The 23,228-nt window shown below is 38.9% G+C and overlaps 1 protein-coding gene across 1 annotated transcript in view; it reads left to right on the plus strand.

Moving 5' to 3' along the window:
* Positions 1 to 23,228, plus strand: part of adcy6a (adenylate cyclase 6a) — a 122,814-nt gene that overhangs the window by 77,901 nt on the left and 21,685 nt on the right. The window contains exons 4-8 of the mRNA XM_063015127.1: positions 5,221 to 5,342; positions 9,583 to 9,694; positions 10,224 to 10,351; positions 15,408 to 15,566; positions 19,261 to 19,402. Of these exons, the coding sequence (XP_062871197.1) occupies positions 5,221 to 5,342; positions 9,583 to 9,694; positions 10,224 to 10,351; positions 15,408 to 15,566; positions 19,261 to 19,402 (663 nt within the window). The remainder of the gene's footprint in view (positions 1 to 5,220; positions 5,343 to 9,582; positions 9,695 to 10,223; positions 10,352 to 15,407; positions 15,567 to 19,260; positions 19,403 to 23,228) is intronic.

Raw genomic sequence — 23,228 nt, forward strand, 5'->3', positions numbered from 1 at the left:
ACCCGGACCGGCAAATCAGAAAGTCGTATAGTGTGAACTTGGCATAAGCTGTGCAACAGCCAGGTGTATGTTTACATTACATGTACACTGTTGTAGCGTGTCAGACATATAAAATAATAATAATAAAAAAATTAATGTTACTGTTTTTTGTTTTGGATTAATTATTTATGTAAAAACAAATATTTTTAATAATAAATGTTCTTTGTACAGTTATCACATTTGTTCTGTGAACATCTGTACATATTTAAACAAAACCTGTTAATGTAACTCAAATATGCCTAAATGTGTTGAATCGAAATTGAATCGAAAATCAAATCGAAGATCGAATCGAATCGGGACCTTGTGAATCGGAATCGAATCGATCCAGGAAATTAGTGGCAATACCCAGCCCTAGTGAGTACAGTTTCCTTCACCATCAAAAGGCACTCAGAAACTGGGGGAAACTCTGACAGGAAGAGGTCTGGCAGACCCAAAGCCACAACAGAATCAGAAGACAAGTTTCTGAGAGTCAACAGCTTGCGTGATAGATGGCTCACAGGACAACAGCTTTAAGCACAGCTTAATAGTGGTCGTAGTAAGCAAGTCTCAGTTTCAACGGTGAAGAGAAGACTTTGAGTTGCAGGTTTGACAAGTCGAGTTGCAGCAAGAAAGCCATTGCTAAGTTGTCAGAATAAGAAAAAGAGGCTTGTGTGGGCCATGAAACACCGCCAATAGACTATTGAAGACTGGAAGAAGGTGTTATGGACTGATGAATCAAAAATTTAAATCTTTGGTTTATCACGCAGGATTTTTGTACGCCGTAGAGTAGGCGAAAGGATGGTTCCTCAGTGTGTGACATCAACTATCAAACATGGAGGAGGAAGCGTGATGGTTTGGGCTGTTTTTCTGGATCCAGGGTCGGTGACTTGTACAGAGTGAGAGGCACCCTGAACCAAAACGGCTACCACAGCATTCTGCAGCACCATGCAGTACCCTCTGGTATGCGCCTAGTTGGTCAGGGGTTCATCCTACAGCAAGATAATGACCTAAAACATAAGTCCAAGCTATGCCAGAACTACCTTAGGAAAAAAGAACAAGATGGTAAGCTTGAAAACATGGAGTGGCCAGCACAGTCTCCAGACTTAAACCTGATTGAGCTGGTTTGGGATGAACTGGACAGAAGAGTGAAAGCAAAGCAGCCAAAAAGTGCCACACATTTAAGGGAATATCTGCAACAGAGTTGGGAAGAACTTTCTGAAGAATATTTGGTTTCCATTGTAGAAAAAATGCCACGAGTGTGTTCAGCTGTTATATTTGCCAAAGGTGGCTACTTTGATGAGTCAAAAGTTTAGAATACATTTTGGTTTATAAATTGATTTCATGATTTATTTTTTTAACTTAAATTGTTTTTTCTTCCATGCTTTCATTTTAGAGTACAATAACACATTAAACTGCATAAATTTCAACCAAAAACTGGAAAAATTGGGGTGTTCTAAAACTTTTGACCGGTAGTGTATATATACAGTATATATATATTATATTATATTAGGGCTGTCGAAGTTAACGTGATAATAACGCATTAACACAATCTCAATTTAACGCGATTAAAAAAAATTGTGCCGTTAACGCAAATTCTATTTGGCTCTGCGAGTCATCCGTAGTTTATGTTGAGACTTGACCGTGCACGGCATCTCTCATTAAGACAGCGTTTCTTAAATGTAACCGAGCGTCGTAGCGTCGTAGCACTTTCTTAATAAAGAAATAAATACACGGTATATTCACAAGTTGTCGGGAGCAGAACACTTTTATTACTTTTTCTGTTACGGTACCGAATAGCAGACAGCTAGAGTCGCTAGCCAAGCATGCTATTCCATGAACTATGGAAGCCCCAAAGGGTTAAAACACACTTCGTGTAGAAACGTCCATCAAACCATTGTCACGATACAACCACAAAAAAAGTCTGTTACAATAACTACGCCTTATCCCACCTAAAGCACCGCTGATCTACAATGTTTGCTGATGGAGAAATTTTAACCTACAATCTGACATATATACGAAGTCCAGGGTCTCTGCTGGATAGTATTACTGCCTAGTATGTGAGTGAATAAAACTCCCTTACAGTTTTCTCTTGTCCCAGCAGTTTTTAACATAAGTACATTTAGCATAAAATGTGGTCACCATTTTAATGGTAACATTTCACTTAAAAATCCTTGTTTTCTATAACATTTACACAGATTTTTTTTTTAATGCGATTAATCGCGATTAACTATATGAAATTCTGAGATTAATCGCGATTAAAAATTTTAATCGTTTTACAGCCCTAATATATATATTAGAGATGCATGAGTACCGATACTGGTATCGGGTATTTGCCCGATACCGCGCTCATTAACTTGTACTCGTACTCGCAAACAAGGCTCTGATACTAAACATCCGATACCGTGTGCCTAGTGCACGTTGCTGCGTTATGCCTAGTTCACACTACACGATTTTTGCCCTGATTTTTGCTCGGCGACAGGTCGGCGCTAGATTTGCCGGCTCGGGAGCAACTCGGCATTCGCTCGGCGATCAAAACTCGGCTCTCGATCGCTAAGTGTGAACTATCCAACAACTCTATCCGACCGGCTCACCGAGCGCTCGAGTTTTCTAGAACGTCAGATATCTGATCTCAGATGTGCGACTGGGAAAGAGTGACATGTCGAACAGCCAATGAGAACGCAGGATACGGTGTGAGGGGAAACACAGGAGAGGAGTGTAAACAGGTGGGACAGGGGGTAGTTTATATCAGAATACACCGGCACACACACGTTTTACAGTATTTCTGACCTGATCGTTCTCTACAAAACATAACAACAAAACACCAACATTGCAAAAATATTTATTAACCTCCAATTCACTACAGAACAATCCATGCTATTCGTGTTGCCAAATTCACTCAGATTCATTTATTTTTCCTCCTTGATTTCATCACGTCAGCACAGTGAGCGCACAAACACTTTGATCACTCGCTACTTCTTGACGGGCATTTTTGGACGTGGTATCATTAAACTTCTCGTCACTTCTCACGTGTGTTTTTGTTTAAAAAAAACGGTATTCTAAATAGGTATTGGTATCGGTATCGGTATCGGCAAGTACAAAAATACATGTACTCGTACTCGGTTGGGAAAAAATGGTATCGATGCATCCCATATATGTATATATATACAGTATATGTATATGAACACTTACTCATTATAGTATAACACCAATTCAAATAAATTATCCAGGGATATCAAGTTCTGAAGAATCCGTTGTACCAGGTTAAAAGGTTCAAGATGATTAAAAAAGGACAGCATTTTTTAATGCACTTTACAAAGTTCCCCTACTTTTTTGAAAACTTTTCAAAAACTAATTAGCCACTACCTGCCACTCCACTCCTAGTAGTACAGGGTAACAAATTTACCATAGTTTGAAAGAGCTTCAGGATAAAAGTGTGAAGTATCCCTCTAAGTATTGATTGGAGCATTATTATGAAATGGAAAGTGTATGGCACCACCAACACCTGATTTAGTTTTGGCTGTCCCTGGATGATCGAGCCAGGAGGAAATTTATTAAGGAAGCTAATAAGAGGCCAGTGGCAACATTGAAGGACTTACATGCTTTTATAGCTGAGATTGGCCAGTCTCTGTACAAGCTTTACACATTGCACTTTGCAAGAACACTTGGAAGAGTCTGATGCAGTGTGGCAAACAGATTTATGGTCAGATGGGAACAGAGCAGATTTTTTTTTCACTTTGTTTGGCGAAAACCAACATAGATTAAAAGACACCATACCTAGTGTAAAGCAGTGTTTTATTTTTCTTTTCTATTTTATTTATGCATTTTCTCCCAATTTAGCATAGTCAATTTGTCTTCTGCTGCTGGGGGATCCCTGATTGCAGTCGAGGTGGGTGTATTGCTGCTCACGCCTCCTCCGACCCACGTGCAGCCCTTAGCGGAACCCTTTTTCACCCATGCATTCTGCACAGGTGCCACTATATCTGCTAATCATGGTTCTTACACAGTGTTTGACGACCCCACACACATAGTCCGGTCATCCCTCCCTGCAGGCACTGCCAGTTATACCCACTAGATGGCACCCAGCCGACTGGTGGCAACGCCAAGTTTCGAACCGAGGAGTTCAGAATCTTGGTGCTGGTGTGCTAGTGGAGTATCCCACTGTGCCACTTTGGCGCGGTGAAGCAGTGTTAATGGCAACATTATGAAGGGTTCTTTTCTCTTCAGTGGGAACTGGGAACTTCAGTTGGTCACGATTAAAGGGAAAATTGATGCTGCCAGGTACACCAAATTTTTGAGGAATGTTACTGAAGATGGATAGATGGTTCACCTTTGGCATAACAGTGGCCTTTAACACAAGAACAGCAAGTTAAATGTTCTTAAAGGACAAGCCCTGATGTAAAAGTGTCACACAGTTCAAGAGTCCCCATAGACCAGTTCCAGGATCCTGGGGACTTTAGCTTTGGTCACTGTTTGTAAGAACTATGTCATGTTAATCCTGTATCCATGTACTTTTCTCCAACCTCTTAAAAATATAAGAATACATTTGCTATCTTAAACTGCCACTGTTGGTTTGTGCCAGGCCCACTGTGACCCTGTTTCGAATGATAGGATGAAGCAGTTGTGGCAGAGACATTAGTGAATAAATGTTGAATGTAACCAACAAGGTAACACACTGCTTTATCAGGTATCTTTAGGTATCTAGTTTGGTGCTATTCAGTTAAAGTGCCCTGGGGACATGGGTTTAAACAATCACTGTCTGTAAGGAGTTTGTCAAGTTCTTAATATGGCCACATTTTTCTGTCCTTCTTGTTTCCTCCCACCTCCCAACAGAATGCAGACTGTTGACCACCTACTCTAAACTGCCCATATGGGTGTGAGATAGTGATTAAGTTTGTAAATGATTGAGTGGGTAAGTGATTGAGAAAAGAACTGAGTGGACTAGTGAATGTCTGAGTGTTTGAAAATGTGACGCCTTGCAATAATTTGATATCCTGTCCAACAAGTTTTTCTTAATCAATAATTGAACAAAAAGATTTTATATAAAGGAAATACAAAGAAATTCCAGCTTAAGAAAATGGGATTAGAAGGAAACTAGATCTTTTAACATTTTTTCTTCTGCCTTTTTTTCTCTGCTTTCTGCTCTCGCTCCATATTTTCTCCCCTGTGTTTTTTCTCTGTCGATTTTTCACACATTCTTTTCAGGAACGCTTGTTGCTGTCTGTGTTGCCAAGGCATGTCGCTATGGAGATGAAGGCTGACATCAATGCTAAGAAAGAAGACATGATGTTTCACAAGATCTACATCCAAAAGCATGACAATGTCAGGTTAGTAATAGCCTACCTTTACCTTTTTATTAAATTCAGTTGTTAACATTTTGTACATACAGGTATGTTTATTTTCTGATTTACTGTTAGTTATTTAATAGCATCTTTATTACATGGGAAATAAATTCCACGTTCATTCATCACAACAAATATTTATAAAGCAGAGTCACAAGACTTTTTATAAGGTTGTTACGTTCAGCAGCATTTTATAGGCATTTTAGGCCATATTGAACTTAATGCTGCCCTAAACTCTAAATATTTTTAATGAATAACCCCTCTTGAATGGAAGATTTATTTTATTTTTTGGTAAAAATAGCCCAGCTTTTATTGAATGTCAAGACCTACTTTTTGACAAATGTCAGATTAGTAAAGCCTGACATTTTAGATTGTAATAACTCTACAGCCAGAGACAGTCAGCCTAAACAGCCTATTTATTGGGTGGTGCACTTGTCAGTGCGCTCTCAATGCCCGTCCAAGACCTAAATGGAAATAGCAGGATTGCATCAGGAAGTGCATCTGCGAATTCTGCTATGTGGACCAGATCCATGGTGGCAACCCCTATATATGGGAGCAGCTAAAAGAAAAAGAAAAAAAGAGGACAGCCTCCATTCTCTCACGCTCATGCACAAAAGCACACCATGCTCTTATATATTATATACAGTAGGTGTATCATGGGGTGATTAGGGCCTCATGACTGGGTGTAACCTCCCATACAGTGGGGCCAAAAAGTATTTAGTCAGCCACTGATTGTGCAAGTTCTCCTACTTAGAAAGATGAGAGAGGTCTGTAATTTTCATCATAGGTACACTTCAACTATGAGAGACAAAATGAGAAAAAAAAAATCCAGGAAATCACATTGTAGGATTTTTAAAGAATTTATTTGTAAATTATGCTGGAAAATAAGTATTTGGTCAAACACAAACAAGCAAGATTTCTGGCTCTCACAGACCTGTAACTTCTTCTTTAAGAAGCTCCTCTGTCCTCCACTCGTTACCTGTATTAATGGCACCTGTTTGACCTCGTTATCTGTATAAAAGACACCTGTCCACAGCCTCAAACAGTCAGACTGCAAACTCAACCATGGCCAAGACCAAAGAGCTGTCGAAGAACACCAGGAAGAAAATTGTAGACCTGCACCAGGCTGGGAAGAGTGAATCTACAATAGGCAAGCAGGTTGGTGTGAAGAAATCAACTGTGGGAGCAATTGTAAGAAAATGGAAGACATACAAGACCATTGATAATCTCCCTTGGGGTCAAGATCTCATCCCGTGGGGTCAAAATGATCATGAGAACGGTGAGCAAAAATCCCAGAACTACACGGAGGGACCTAAGGAATACCTGCAGAGAGCTGGGACCAAAGTAACAAAGGCTACATCAGTAACACACTACGCCGAGAGGGACTCAAATCCTGCAGTGCCAGGCGTGTCCCCCTGCTTAAGCCAGTACATGTCCAGGCCCGTCTGAAGTTTGCCAGAGAGCATATGGATGATCCAGAAGAGGATTGGGAGAATATCATGTGGTCAGATGAAACCAAAATGGAACTTTTTGGTAAAAACTCAACTCGTCGTGTTTGGAGGAAGAAGAAGAACCCAAGAACACCATACCTTCTGTGAAGCATGGGGGTGGAAACATCATGCTTTGGGGCTGTTTTTCTGCAAAGGGGACAGGACGACTGATCCGTGTTAAGGGAAGAATGAACGGGGCCATGTATCGTGAGATTTTAAGCCAAAACCTCCTTCCATCAGTGAGAGCATTGAAGATGGAACGTGGCTGGGTCTTCCAGCATGACAATGATCCCAAACACACCGCTCGGGCAATGAAGGAGTGGCTCCGTAAAAAGCATTTCAAGGTCCTGGAGTGGCCTAACCAGTCTCCAGACCTCAACCCCATAGAAAATTTGTGGAGTCCGTGTTGCCCAGCGACAGCCCCAAAACATCACTGCTCTAGAGGAGATCTGCATGGAGGAATGGGCCAAAATACCAGCTACAGTGTGTGCAAACCTGGTGAAGACTTACAGGAATCGTTTGACCTCTGTCATTGCCAACAAAAGTTATGTTACAAAGTATTGAGTTGAACTTTTGTTATTGACCAAATACTTATTTTCCAGCATAATTTACAAATAAATTCTTTAAAAATCCTACAATGTGATTTCCTGGATTTTTTTTTCTCATTTTGTCTCTCATAGTTGAAGTGTACCTATGATGAAAATTACAGACCACTCTCATCTTTCTAAGTAGGAGAACTTGCACAATCAGTGGCTGACTAAATACTTTTTGGCCCCACTGTATATTATTAGATGAAGTCAGTTGTGACAGACCAAACCAGTAAAAAAGAAAGAAAAATAAGAATTAATGGAACAGCACAATAAAATCCTAGAAATTAAGAAATCAAAACCAAACTCAAGCCACTAGAAAAAACAAGTGACCACATTATGGGAGTAGAAACACTGCAATCCACACAACACAATTGTCAGGAAACTTGGGAAACAGAGGGACATACCGTAGAAGAATCAAAAGATTGCTTGGGTGCAACTCCAACCACTACAGATGAGTTACAACGCTTAGAAAACTTATTAAAATGAATTGAAATTATTATTATTATTATTTAAGATAAAGTTGACTGGGCTTTGAATAAGAGGTTTAGCTTTTATTTGGTCAAGGATCCATTTTTTTGTCTTCTCTGCAGTCCAAAGTATGTTCAAAAGCCATAGCAAGCACCAAAGCATCAGCTTTTTTACTGTCCAACTTTCAAATTAATAAAGAATCACAGAGAAAACCATATTCAGGACATTTGTGATCTTTGTTTGAAGAGACAGATTGTTGCATCTGAAGGTTTTTGCCAAGTGCTAGTCTGTGTCATATTTCCTTACTTCTATATAATTTGCTATTAACAATTGATTTAAAAAGACAAAATCTGCCCATCAATAATGAAGTTATTGGTTTTTTCCGTTGACTTCTTCTTTTTCATATTGTGCTTAGGTCCCATCATTTTAAGGGCCTTCAGGTCTTTTCTCAGTGTAAGTTTTACATACAAGTTGAACAGGAATGGTGACAGAATGCCGCCTTGTTTACTTCTTTGCCAATGTGGAGCCACTCTTTTTGTCATTGGTTCATTGATCAATGTAGAGATTCCTCATCAGAATTATGAGATGTTTTGGTATTCCCATCTTCCTAAACACAGTTACAAGCTTGTTTGCAAGTTTTGTTTGACTGTTATTATAAAACCTTTTAATATTGTATTCACTGGCGTCTGTTGATCGTCCATCAACTTGAATGACAGTAATGTTGAATGGTTGCATATGAAATTGAATTGACATCAGTCATTCACAGCATTGTATCCAATAATAGTATTGTTGACATCCTTGTTGAGTATCCTGTCCATTTTAGTTTGTTGATCCCAAGGATTTTGAAACATAGACAACCTACAGTATTTCCATCTTTATGACTCATAATTCATGCTTCAAACATTTCATGTTTTAATTGAGATTTTGTTTTTGCAGTTTTGAATGATCTTTTCTTCCTTGTCAACCTCAGCAACTACGTGTCCATAAGGCTTTGACCTAGCCACGTCATACACACAATCTGTAAACTGGAATTCTCAGCTCCTCCGAAGTGTTGAGTGCCTTTGACCCAGGGGTCTCATCTTCTGTCACAATACCAACAGTCATTCTGCAGTAGTTGCATTTTCTTGGTAGTTTTTTTGTTTGTTTGTTTATTGGGATTGTAACGTCATGTTTTACACCTTGGTTACATTCATGACAGGAACGGTAGTTACTCATTACACAAAGTTTATCAGTTCACAAGGTTATATCGAACGCAGTCATGGACAATTTAGTGTCTCCAATTCACCTCACTTGCATGTCTTTGGACTGTGGGAGGAAACCGGCGCACCCGGAGTAAACCCACGCAGACACGGTTTTCTTGGTAGTCCACAGAGGTGGGTTAACATTGCTTTCTACCATGAAGTTGAATTAAAGTCATTGCCGTTGTCACCCTAGAGATCTTTTGCCTTTGACATTGTTCTATATTGCAGCTGCCCTATATAGGTGATGGGTTTAGTCTGGCACCTCTGCTAGGACCTTTTTGCCATGAGAGACCCTAACAGGAGATCAATCTCCATGTAGCTCTCTTTAATTCAGGCCAGTGTGGGACATTGCAGGTTTTAATTGTAAACTGGCACATTTCTGCTTATTTAGATTAATTAAATTTGTTTATTTAAATTTCTTCTCTTTCTTCTACAGTATTCTCTTTGCAGACATTGAAGGTTTTACCAGCCTGGCATCCCAGTGCACAGCTCAAGAACTGGTGATGACTCTAAATGAACTTTTCGCCCGATTTGACAAACTAGCTTCGGTAAGCAAATGTTAAATTGTTCCAGGTAATACAAATCTCTTATATGTTTACAGAATAATTTAGGGTATAATATGAACTGTTTTTAAAAGATCTATTAATCACAGACACCATTACTTAACAGTTATGTGTCATTAAGGTGATATGTTTATATACTTTATTAACAAAAGTTTGTGGACACCTGATACATGAACCTCACATTTTGCATTTTTGAGGTTAGGCACTGATTTTGGGTAATCACAGCCTGCATTCCATTTTTTTTTCAAACAGGGTTACCTGTAAGATAAGAGATTTATAAAGGATTTAGCTCTTACTTATACTGTTATTCTTATCACATGTTTTGTAATTAAGAACATTAAATTTAAGAAAAATAATTTATGTATGGGCAATTGCTTAAAAGCCACACTTTTTCATAGTGATAAGAATAGGTATGCTCTCTGCTGATAGGTGTAAAGCTAACTTCATTCTAGTTTGAGCTCCCTAATAAACTGTTAAATTTTTAGTAAATGTATTTGTATTCATCTGTGTGTAGGAGAACCACTGCTTGCGAATTAAAATTCTGGGGGACTGCTACTATTGTGTGTCTGGATTGCCGGAACCCAGAGCGGACCATGCTCACTGCTGTGTGGAGATGGGTGTGGACATGATCGAGGCCATCTCGTGAGTGATACTCACTCAACTCTGAAACACTAAGAGAGATTATATGTGAAGGGCCTTGAGTGCACTGAGACATTAAGAGGGGGGCTGAGACACTGATTGTAGAGTGAAATACTGACAGTTGGAAAGTAAAACACTAACATTCACAATAATAAAAATGAATAAAAAATACACTACTAGGTGTAACTTGTATGTGTGCAGCATGAAGAGTTATAAATATGTAAAATAAAAGCTCCTCCAGTTTATATGTAAAGATAAGGGTTTTACATCAAAAATCACAGATGTAGTTCAGTTGGTTTGTTGACACCCTTACCTGTACTGCCACCATGGTAAACATGTCACAATCACACCAGGAACATTTATTTTAAGAACATAAGAATGTAGGAAACAGCCCTTGTGCATATGCACACATGTAGTTAACAGCAGTTAAAGTCTGGCACAGACTTTAATGGTTGCATGAGATAGTATAGAGGAAAATTAAACTCTTAAAGTAGCATTGAGGTTAAAATAGGACTGAGACAGACACTGGAGGGCAGGTGAGACTGAGAGCAAAAAATGGACTAAAGAGGGAACTAAGGTAATGAACTCTGATACAGAAAGAGAAGCTTTAAGGGCTGAAGTGCTTCCCATGCAATTAGATAGTGAGACAGGTGATTTTAAAGTCAATTAAAACAAAAGGGTCCAACTAAATAATACTGTACCAATTGGTTTATGTGGTTTATGTGGACATTGGTTTATGTGGCTAGCAATGATTAGTTGCAGTAATATTCCAGTGACATGATAGCTATCGATTGCTATGGCAATGCTCCACGTGCACATTAGTTTAAATTCCAATTCTGCCATGTCTGTGATTTGCCTTAGTTCATTGTCTACATCTGTTTTAGATTAATTAGTGTGTGTATATGTACCCCTGTTTGTCCTTTGTTCCTTGTCTACTATTGCCATTGCTTGCATTATAAAGCAATTTGTGGAATTCTTGATTTGTTTTCCGATTTATTGTTCCTTTTTTCATGTTCCCATTACGGCTGTCGCGGAGAAATAATTTCCCCTCTTGATATTTAGGCGGCTCAACACCGCGGTATGTGATATTATTGCAACATAGATATATATATATATATATATACTGTATATATATATATATATACGTATACTGTATATATATATATATTTTGAAAATGATTTAATTTATCTGGATTTTAGAGCTATATAAACAAGCTTTATTGTTAGGCTACGATTCGGTATATTATTGCTTTATAATGACAAAGATGAGACAGCTTTAGGACAAATCAAATGCGTGTTTATTGTTAAATACAGAACAGAGCTAAGATGCGCAATAAGAATGCACGTCTTTTCTCTATTAAAAAAAGGTTTAAATTTAGCTTCTAGCCTAGGATAGATATACACTGTAAAACGAGAAAAAAAAAGTGTTTAGGCTAAATATTTTAAATGCACATCTAATCAAAATATGGTAAAAAAAAAAAAATAGAATAAAGAATAAAGTCTGTAAGACCTTAAACCTGCATTATCATGCGTGCTAGAAAAACCAACATGTTCACCTGATGTGGTTCCAGAGAGGATCTGAGTGGGGTAGCGATGTTCCCGACGGCACTAAAAACTCTCTGATGGTGTGTGTGCTCGCTGCACTAATACACACGTACTGTACCTGCATGCGACTTTAGAGAGAAGAGGAAATCTAGCCTGGTTGTCGCGCCACTATTAACCATCTATTTAGTAGGTATAATTAACATAACAATATATACTACATTTTAAGTTATTATTCGTTTCAATACATTTTTATTCAACGAAAAAATACATTTAAATCATTCCAGTAAACCAGCAAGAGAATATTTGCAGGCTGCGATGCCATATTAACCGTCATTAAGTGTTTTAGTACGCCAAGGCTGTTTAAATATAGTCTAAATTACAAGTATTTTATTGAGTGTGAACTCAGTTTGATCATTAATAAACTTGCCTATAATAAATGTTGCCATTGTTTCCATTTTAAAACACAAAGCCTGACACTCAGCAGCAACGGATGCGAACAGTTTGCGGGAAAATGACGCTCTTAGCTCATTTTCATTATGATTTTATTTAACATTTATTATGCCCGAATGCACGCGTAAAACAAGATGGACCCTGCAACAAAAAAAAAAAAAAGAAAAGAAAGAAAAAACTTGAACATCGCGGTGTTGCGGTTGCTTGGCATGCCCTGCGGTTGGCTGGTCTATACCGCGGTATTTCAAAATTGCGGTTAGTGCGACAGCCCTAGTTCCCATTTTTTTTTTTTTTTTTTTTTTTTTTTTTCCCTTGCTCCTGTTTGTTATTCGAGGCTTCAACTTAGTTGAAGACTTTAAAGCCCTCCTCTTCTACATATTTCGGATCCTGCAGTGGATTGGGATTTGAGTCTTAAGCAGCGAGTCAGTATGGACCAGATGGCTGCATAGGCAGGTCAGAAAACATAGCTTTCACAACCAGAATGACTTCCCAGCTGCCAGTTCCCATAGACACCAGTTTCCTCTAAGTGTTTTCTGAGGATGTCACTCTGCTTCCTGTGTCTACTGAGTACATTGTTCAGTTTCCTGTCTCTGCTGAAGATGTTGCTTTAACTTCTGGGACTCTAAGTAACCATCACTGCACCTCTGCCTGTATGTCCAATGGCCACTGTTGGGACTTATGGTATCTACAAAGGCAGCTTTACTCTATCAGTCTACTCTCCTGTCCTGTCCTCTCCTGGCCTTTTAGTCATGTTTCCTGTCCTATTGTTGGTGTAGCCTGGTAGAGTGCACAAGTGTTTTGGGGGCAATACCAGGCTCACATTGCTCCCACCACCAAGAACATTCTGCCCTAGGGTCCAGGACTCCCTCATGAACGGCAGAAGCTGAGGGGGTTCTTTAACATCTAAAAGATGCACCTTGTCTTGTGACCCATGCCCTGTCTTCAACCAGTGTCTATGAATGTCTACTTCTGTTTTATATCGATTACTGTGTATATGTATATCTATGTTTGTCATTTGTTCCTTGCCTAGCATTACCATTGCTTACATTACAAGGCACTTTGTAGAATTCTTGATTTGTAAACCTGTTTAACGTTTCAGTTCATGTTCCATTAGCCTGTTTGTTGTTTCTTTGTTACTGGCTCCTGTTTGTGATTCCTGTGCTTAGTCCTGTTCCCTAGGTCTTGGTCCTTTATATATTGTTCCTTTGGTCTTGACCATTGCCTTTCATTGGGGTATGTTTAAGGATTTAGCCAAAATAAAACTATTGTATATAAATATAATAATAACAAAATTTTATTATGAAAGCATCTTTCATTACAACCAAGTGCACTGTATAATAAAATGAAGCAAACTGAAGAAAAAATACAAATAAGAATACACATTTAAAAACATGGAAACACTATACACGTGGCACTGTTCTGGGTCACCCAAAAGCCAGATGGAAAAGATGGGTTTTGAACAAGGCTGCAGATGAACAAGCACATAACTCAAGAGGGAGATTATTCCACAACTTAAGGGCCAGCGACACTGAATGCCCTGTCACTAAATGTACGCAATTTAGAGGGCGGAACATTAAGCAGATGCAAGGTGGAAGAGCGAAGAGACCGATGTGTAAACAGACTACCGAGATATGAAGGTGCGAGGCCATGTAAAGATCTTAAAACCAGCACAAGCAGTATATATTGTATTCGATACTGTACTGAATGCCAAGGTAGATGTTTCAGAGTTGGGCTGATGTGCTCCCAGGATCTTGTATGGGTTAAAATCCTTGCAGCTGAATTTTGCACATACTGCAGCCTGTTCAAAACCCGAGCAGGGAGTCTATAAAGTATAGCATTGCAGTAGTCAATTCTAGATGTTACAAATGCGTGGATACTAAGCTCAGCAGCAGCATATAAAAGAAAGAGATGGATCCTGGCAATGTTGTTTAGATGGAAAAATGCTACCTTGCTTTGTACATGTATGCACATGTGTCTTGCCTCCACTGTCTCCCCAGCATTACACTGGGTCAGAGCTTAACTAGATTTAGTCTTACACCTACACATGTGGCCAAAAATATATAAAGAAAAAATTCTAAATTTAAACTGACAAAAGTTAATTGAATTCATTACTTTTTATTTCACATTGAATAAAACAGAAACTTTTCTTTTGATTTATGTCTGAACATATTAAAACAAATGAAAATGGCATGGACACATTTTGATACCCTTAATATTTTGTAACATGCATTCATGTGGTGCAGAAGTCTATTACGCTAGCCCACCACCACTCAGATAAGTGTTTTAGTGGTGCTACTGGCCAGCCACACGTCTACACAGACAATACTGGTTATCCCTTGGAAGGAGGAATAGGGCAGATAACTCGCCTGCTGGAAGACCCATGACCTGCAACAAAGGCGCAGCTTTCTGATACAGATTTCTGATTACAGTATGCCCTGCACAAGTTCCAGGCACCCCATGCTTGAGGTAGCACAACATTTCCATTCCCAAAATATTACAAAATATTGCCTCCGCGCAAGGCACATAGCTGGAATACCCTGGACAAGGTGCCAATCCATTTCAGACCCTTACCCCCCAAATATAGCCAATCATTAATAGAAAATAATATAATAATTACATTTAAAATGTATTAATTAGATGAATGATTATTAATAACATCAATAACACCTACCATACAGATTAATTTTATGGTCATACAATTACTGACTGTAACCCATCCGTTGCTTTGTACATTTTATCACCCGTGTAATCAATTTATTAATAGAATGGAACCCATGAAGGACCACCACTGACCAGATTATGTTATTTGGGCGGTTGATTATTCTTAGCACTGCAGTGTCATTAACATGGTAAATAATATATAAGCTAAAAAGTCAACCGCTTCCTGTGACTGGAAAGTGTGGACTGGTTAAAAACAAGATGAAAATTAATTTGCACAATTTATACATTGTACATGAAAAAGAAAATAGGCATGACATGACAGAGATCTGTGTATGTTTTTGACTAATTGGTGTGTGTGTGTGTGTGTGTGTGTGTGTGTGTGTGTGTGTGTGTGTGTGTTCAGGCTTGTGCGAGAGGTCACAGGAGTAAATGTTAATATGCGAGTGGGCATCCACAGTGGCCGTGTACATTGTGGTGTACTGGGACTGAGGAAGTGGCAGTTTGATGTGTGGTCCAATGATGTCACACTGGCAAATCACATGGAGGCTGGTGGCAAAGCAGGGTGAGAAACTCAGCACAAACGAACACATAAGACACATACAGTGGGGCCAAAAAGTATTTAGTCAGCCACTGATTGTGCAGGTTCTCCTACTTAGAAAGATGAGAGAGGTCTGTAATTTTCATCATAGGTACACTTCAACTATGAGAGACAAAATGAGAAAAAAAAATCCAGGTAATCACATTGTAGGATTTTTAAAGAATTTATTTGTAAATTATGGTGGAAAATAAGTATTTGGTCAATAACAAAAGTTCAACTCAATACTTTGTAACATAACCTTTGTTGGCAATGACAGAGGTCAAACGTTTCCTGTAAGTCTTCACCAGGTTTGCACACACTGTAGCTGGTATTTTGGCCCATTCCTCCATGCAGATCTCCTCTAGAGCAGTGATGTTTTGGGGCTGTCGCTGGGCAACACGGACTTTCAACTCCCTCCACAAATTTTCTATGGGGTTGGGGTCTGGAGACTGGCTAGGCCACTCCAGGACCTTGAAATGCTTTTTACGGAGCCACTCCTTCATTGCCCGAGCGGTGTGTTTGGGATCATTGTCATGCTGGAAGACCCAGCCACGTTCCATCTTCAATGCTCTCACTGATGGAAGGAGGTTTTGGCTTAAAATCTCACGATACATGGCCCCGTTCATTCTTCCCTTAACACGGATCAGTCGTCCTGTCCCCTTTGCAGAAAAACAGCCCCAAAGCATGATGTTTCCACCCCCATGCTTCACAGTAGGTATGGTGTTCAAGTCAGCATTCTTCTTCTTCCAAACACGACGAGTTGAGTTTTTACCATAAAGTTCCATTTTGGTTTCATCTGACCACATGATATTCTCCCAATCCTCTTCTGGATCATCCATATGCTCTCTGGCAAACTTCAGACGGGCCTGGACATGTACTGGCTTAAGCAGGGGGACACGCCTGGCACTGCAGGATTTGAGTCCCTCTCGGCGTAGTGTGTTACTGATGGTAGCCTTTGTTACTTTGGTCCCAGCTCTCTGCAGGTCATTCATCAGGTCCCTCCGTGTAGTTCTGGGATTTTTGCTCACCGTTCTCATGATCATTTTGACCCCACGGGATGAGATCTTGAGCCCAAGGGAGATTATCAATGGTCTTGTATGTCTTCCATTTTCTTACAATTGCTCCCACAGTTTATTTATTTACACCAACCTGCTTGCCTATTGTAGATTCACTCTTCCCAGCCTGGTGCAGGTCTACAATTTTCTTTGGTCTTGGCCATGGTTGAGTTTGGAGTCTGACTGTTTGAGGCTGTGGACAGGTGTCTTTTATACAGATAACGAGGTCAAACAGGTGCCATTAATACAGGTAACGAGTGGAGGACAGAGGAGCTTCTTAAAGAAGAAGTTACAGGTCTGTGAGAGCCAGAAATCTTGCTTGTTTGTGGGTGACCAAATACTTATTTTCCACCATAATTTACGAATAAATTCTTTAAAAATCCTACAATGTGATTTCCTGAATTTTTTTTCTCATTTTGTCTCTCATAGTTGAAGTGTACCTATGATGAAAATTACAGACCTCTCTCATCTTTCTAAGTAGGAGAACTTGCACAATCAGTGGCTGACTAAATACTTTTTGGCCCCACTGTACACAAACACACACATACACACAAGTGCATATACATATATTATATATACAGCCTCTATAATATTCATTAAGATTAGCAGAGTGCTTGGGATCGTTATCAAGCTAAAGAAAAATAACCCAACTCCCAATCAGGTGCTTTTCAGAAGGATAGGCGTGAAAAATTTAAACCTATCTCTACTTTTCAGCATTTATGATCACATAAATTTGACAATATCGCCAGCACTACTGGCAGAAATGCAGTCCCAAACTGGGACAGACCCTCCACCGTGTTTCACTGAAGGCTGCAAGCACTTATTCTTCTATCTTTCTACAGCTCAAACATTTCAAACTTGGATTCGTCACTTTAAAACACTGTTTTCCACTGATCTTCATTTTAATGTTTGTATGCTTTAGCATATCTTAGCCTTTTTACCTTACCTTTTAAAGTTGTTTCTTGGCTGCTACCCCTCCAGAAAGAAGGTTCAACTTGGTGTCCCAATAAAGCTGCCAGATGCAAAGCCAGGTCCTTGCTGGACTTTTTCTGGTCTCTCAAAGAAGAAACTAAGAAACTTAACAGATTTTAAAAGCTTTTTTGCCCTTCTAGTATTTTTTGTCCTTTATCTACAGATATAAGAGCTTGAGTACCACATTCTAAGTATCCAGTTTGTTTGCTGATTTCTTTTTGAAAGTGGCCTTGCTGATGCAAAATTAAGATTTAATATTAGAGATGGGACGATCGATCGGCTACGAATCGATATCGGCCGATTTTTAATCAAAATATGCTATCGGCGATCTGCGATATTTCCTAAAAGTAGCCGATCCGATCGTGTGATATATAAAGACCATGTTAAGTTAACAGCTCAGTGGATTGATCCAGACTTTGAGCTACGAAGCACCAACCATCACATCACCATTCATCAACAATCGTACAGAAACCATCGTGAAAGCTCTTACGATGTAATTTTGCTGATTGTAATATTTACTTTAAAAAGATAATTCAACCCGGTCACATCTGAGTCGATTCTATCAGCACGTTATATAAACTCCTGGTTTACTTTGGTAAATCGTAAGCGGTTCTTACTTGTGATGTAGATGAGAACAGAAGACGTTACAGAGCCAATCCGAGGCAAAAGTTTATTCATTACCAAATTTATTAGTTCAGGATGATCTGCTGAACTTTTAGAAAACTTTTAGCTCCTTAGACGGAACGAGTCTGACTCGGTTACAGATCTGTGGTAATAGCAGTTTAGTTAAGCTTTTTAATTAAGCTTTTTAATGTAAGAGAGTCACACAAAATGTTCTGTAGTAGCTGGTGTTTATTTAAAACCACGACATTTAATTAATAACAGTAAACACGGAGAGATAACTGAGAAGAGAAACTTACGCTTCACATAAAAACGAATCAACTCATGAATCAATGAATCACTTATAGCGATACTGTGAACAAAGCGTATCTTCTAAAGGCACAAACACACACACACGCGCGCGCTGCTCCGGTTTATCTTTACTGTGAGGCTCTTTTTAAGTTTATTTACTGCTAATCGACCCCCCCCCCTCCCCGATCGGAATCGGCTATCGGCCGATGTCCCTGAAAGGAGATCGGAGATCGGAATCGGTGCCAAAAACCCCGATCGGTCCATCTCTATTTAATATCAAATTCAATGTCAAATTCTGTGCTCTTTGGCTTTTTGAATGGAATAATTAAAAGTTGTCTTATTAGCAAACTTTTTGATAAATGTTTTTGAATACATATTCTAAATGTTCTAAATTGGATGGCTACAACACGTTCCAAATAAGTTTGGACAGCGGCTTGTTTACCACTGTGTTACAGGACCACTTGTGTGGTTGTAAAATATAAATATTTCCATTTTTGCTTGATATAAAACTTAAGCTACTTAACAGTCTAGAGTTGTATATTGTGCTTTATAATAAACCACACAGACAGATAGTGTACAGACTGTCTGAAACACATGACTTCAGTTTGTTAGTATTTACAAACACTAAATTTGTCTTTTACAAATTTAGTAATTTAAGTAGGGTTTGCTTATACATGTATCCAGACATACTACCTGCACTCCCAATTATTTTGTTTATGTTTGCATGTGATGCTTTTCAGGAGGATTCATATAACCAAAGCCACCCTTCAGTACCTGAATGGAGACTATGAGGTGGAGCCAGGCTTTGGAGGAGAACGCAATGCCTACCTGAAAGAGAACAACATTGAGACATTCCTGGTGCTGGGCTGCAGTCAAAAACGGGTGCGTTCTTTAAACACCCAAACTACTTTTAAACTGTAAAAAATTATGTACATATGACGCATGTGTACGTATTTTACTTAACATACACAGATCCTAACTGTAAAAGAACATTAATTTTAGTGCTTTAAAACATGCCAGTATTTTGTATTTTTGCTGTTTTTGCTATTTTGTCACATTTAAATGCTGAATTGTTTTGATTTGGCTACATTGAAGGGTTTTTGAGCATTAACTGCCAGTTTTAGGTCTTGTTAAAGCATCTTAATGGGATTTAAATAAGGACTTTCACTCTGCCACTCAAAACCTTAATTTTGTTTCTTTTGAGTCATTTAGATGTGTACTTGCTTGTGTGCTTTGGATCATTGTCCTGCTGCATGTCTGACTGGTGGTATGATGTTTTTATGGTGGAATTTGGTGTAAGCTTATGCCAGATGTAAGCTTTGTCTTCACCTGTGTCTTCCAAAAATTCCACCTTTGCCTCATCAGTCCACAAAAAATTATCACAAAAGTCTTGGGGTTATCTAGATAGATAGAGAGAGAGAGAGAGAGAGAGAGAGAGAGAGAGAGAGAGACAGGCAGACAGACAGACAGACAGACAGACCACTTTATTAATCCCAGAGGGAAAGTCAAGTATCACAACAGCTCAAGGTACAATAGAAAACAGTATTAAGTAAATAAAAGACTCAGTTCAAAATTATTAATTAAATAGGCTCAAGGTGCATAAGAAATATTAAGTAAGTATTGCAGTACAATGTTGGTCGGTAATAAATGTATATGCAATATGTAATATAATAGAAAAATTACAAAAGTGTATTGGGCATTAAATGTCCAGACATGTGCAATGACATAAACAGATCATGCTTCATGAGTCTGTCCTGATAGTCCTGGTATTAACTCAGTGAGCAGTGATGTCCCGGCACAGTGGGGATGAGTTATACAGTGAGATCGCTGTTGGTACAAACGATTTCAAACGATCTAGATGTTTTTGGCAAATGTGAGACAAACCCCTGTGTTCTTTTTTGTCAAAGGTTGCAACTTGCAACTCTTCCATGGTAGGCCGGCCACTCCTGTGAAGGATTAACATGATTTCAAGTTTTCTCTGTTTGTGGATAATGGCTCTCACTGTGGTTTGCTGGAGTCTCAGAGTTTTAGTAATGGCTTTGTAACCCTTTTCAGACTGGTAGATTTGGTAGATACTTGGTCTTAAATCACTTCAGAATGTGGCATCATGTGCTGCTTTTTGAGACCTTTCAGACTGCTTTACATTGTCAGACAGGTTCCATTTAAATGATGTTTAGATTCTACAGGTCTGGCAGTAATTATGTTAGTGTGTGTGTAATTAAATTTTAATTAAACTGAACCCAGCTGTCAATTGAATTTGGTTGATTTAGCAATTACTTTTTTATTGGTTCGGGTAAGGCAGGTAGGACAGCATTTTTCTTTTAATAAATGAAGTCAACATAAAAAAAAAGCCATTTTTGGGTTATGTCTAATAAAAAAAGTTTAATGGTCTGAGACATGTTAAGTGTGACATTCAGAAACAGAAGAAATTAGGAAGGCCTTTTTCACACCTTGTGTTAATGATATTTAGTGCATGCAACAGTTTGAATTAATTCTGAAGAAACTGAAAAGTTGTCAGAACTAATATAAAATTTGTGCACATGGGAATAGAATGAATAATCCATGTCTGTCAGATGCTGAAGTCTCCATATATCAACCATATTACCTGTCCTAATTTGATTGTTTCAAACCTGCAATCCAGCCAAATGGGAGTGGTTTTGAGGAGAGCTTGTCTTAATAAGGATGTAAGAAGCAATTAAAATCCCACCCTATAATAATTAATGTGGTGTCAGGAGAAAACAAGAAAGTTGACATTGTGGGCATATATGTTAAACAAACTTGTCGACTGGACTGTGGATCTGCTTTCATTGTCTCAAGATAAAAGGGATTGTTCTTAAAAAAAATAAAGACACCCTTGGCTTTTAGTTTAAAGATGCCTGATAAACCCAAGATATCCAATTAACCCTGAGTTTTGATTAAATAGCAGTATATGTGTTTCTTAAAGAAGGATTGTCAGTCTTTAATAATTTAAAATAAGAAGAAGTAATTGCTAAATTAATTGGGTGCCATAATCCCTTGACATTTTATAAGGGCATTGAGACTCTGCTAGTGGTGAGAGGCCATAATTAACAAAGGGACGAGAAAAAGAAAAGTAACAAACAAGAGGACCAAGGAATAAAACCTAATAAATCAACTAACAGCCACTACTTTTAAACTTTTAAACAGCCACCACTGAATTTTAAACTTTTCTTTCTATTACAGTTTTTCTGAATTGCTAAAACACTAAACCCCATTCTTGGAACACATCTGTCAACTGCCAAAACGTATTTCTTGAATGAATCACTCTTTTCACAAAACCTTAAACTATTTTTCACCTAGTTTGACACAGTTTTCAAATCTGATTCATTCTTTTTGCAAAACTCTAAACACATTCTCATTGAAAAAACACATTTTGCATAGCACACGCAGGCCACACTATCATCATTGTTAACACACTACAGGTAAAAACTGTGCACACATGTCATATCAGTGATTAGAGTTAAAATCAGTAGGTAAACAGGATAAAAGTCAGTTCATATGTATGTGGCATTTCTGAGCTGTAGTGTGACTTTAGCAATAAAGGGCAACATTATAGAAGAGGAAGAGGAGTGTCAGAGGTGGTGGGTGAGGAGGAAGATGAGGGTGACCAAGAACAAGAGCAGTCATAACAAATGCTGTATTGTATGTAAAGCAGCACATATATACAACGACATGAGGTCTGTCATGATGTGTCACATTTACAGTGGGGCCAAAAAGTATTTAGTCAGCCACTGATTGTGCAAGTTCTCCTACTTAGAAAGATGAGAGAGGTCTGTAATTTTCATCATAGGTACACTTCAACTATGAGAGACAAAATGAGAAAAAGAATTTATTTGTAAATTATGGTGGAAAATAAGTATTTTGTCAATAACAAAAGTTCAACTCAATACTTTGTAACATAACCTTTGTTGGCAATGACAAAGGTCAAACGTTTCCTGTAAGTCTTCACCAGGTTTGCACACACTGTAGCTGGTATTTTGGCCCATTCCTCCATGCAGATCTCCTCTAGAGCAGTGATGTTTTGGGGCTGTCGCTGGGCAACACGGACTCCACAATTTTCTATGGGGTTGAGGTCTGGAGACTGGCTAGGCCACTCCAGGACCTTGAAATGCTTTTTACGGAGCCACTCCTTCATTGCCCAAGCGGTGTGTTTGGGATCATTGTCATGCTGGAAGACCCAGCCACGTTCCATCTTCAATGCTCTCACTGATGGAAGGAGGTTTTGGCTTAAAATCTTACGATACATGGCCCCGTTCATTCTTCCCTTAACACGGATCAGTCGTCCTGTCCCCTTTGCAGAAAAACAGCCCCAAAGCATGATGTTTCCACCCCCATGCTTCACAGTAGGTATGGTGTTCTTGGGATGCAACTCAGCATTCTTCTTCCTCCAAACACGACGAGTTGAGTTTTTACCAAAAAGTTCCACTTTGGTTTCATCTGACCACATGATATTCTCCCAATCCTCTTCTGGATCATCCATATGCTCTCTGGCAAACTTCAGACGGGCCTGGACATGTACTGGCTTAAGCAGGGGGACACGCCTGGCACTGCAGGATTTGAGTCCCTCTCGGCGTAGTGTGTTACTGATGGTAGCCTTTGTTACTTTGGTCCCAGCTCTCTGCAGGTCATTCATCAGGTCCCTCCGTGTAGTTCTGGGATTTTTGCTCACCGTTCTCATGATCATTTTGAC

This window comes from Trichomycterus rosablanca, chromosome 19, assembly GCF_030014385.1.
Source record: "Trichomycterus rosablanca isolate fTriRos1 chromosome 19, fTriRos1.hap1, whole genome shotgun sequence".
NCBI classification, from domain to species: domain Eukaryota; kingdom Metazoa; phylum Chordata; class Actinopteri; order Siluriformes; family Trichomycteridae; genus Trichomycterus; species Trichomycterus rosablanca.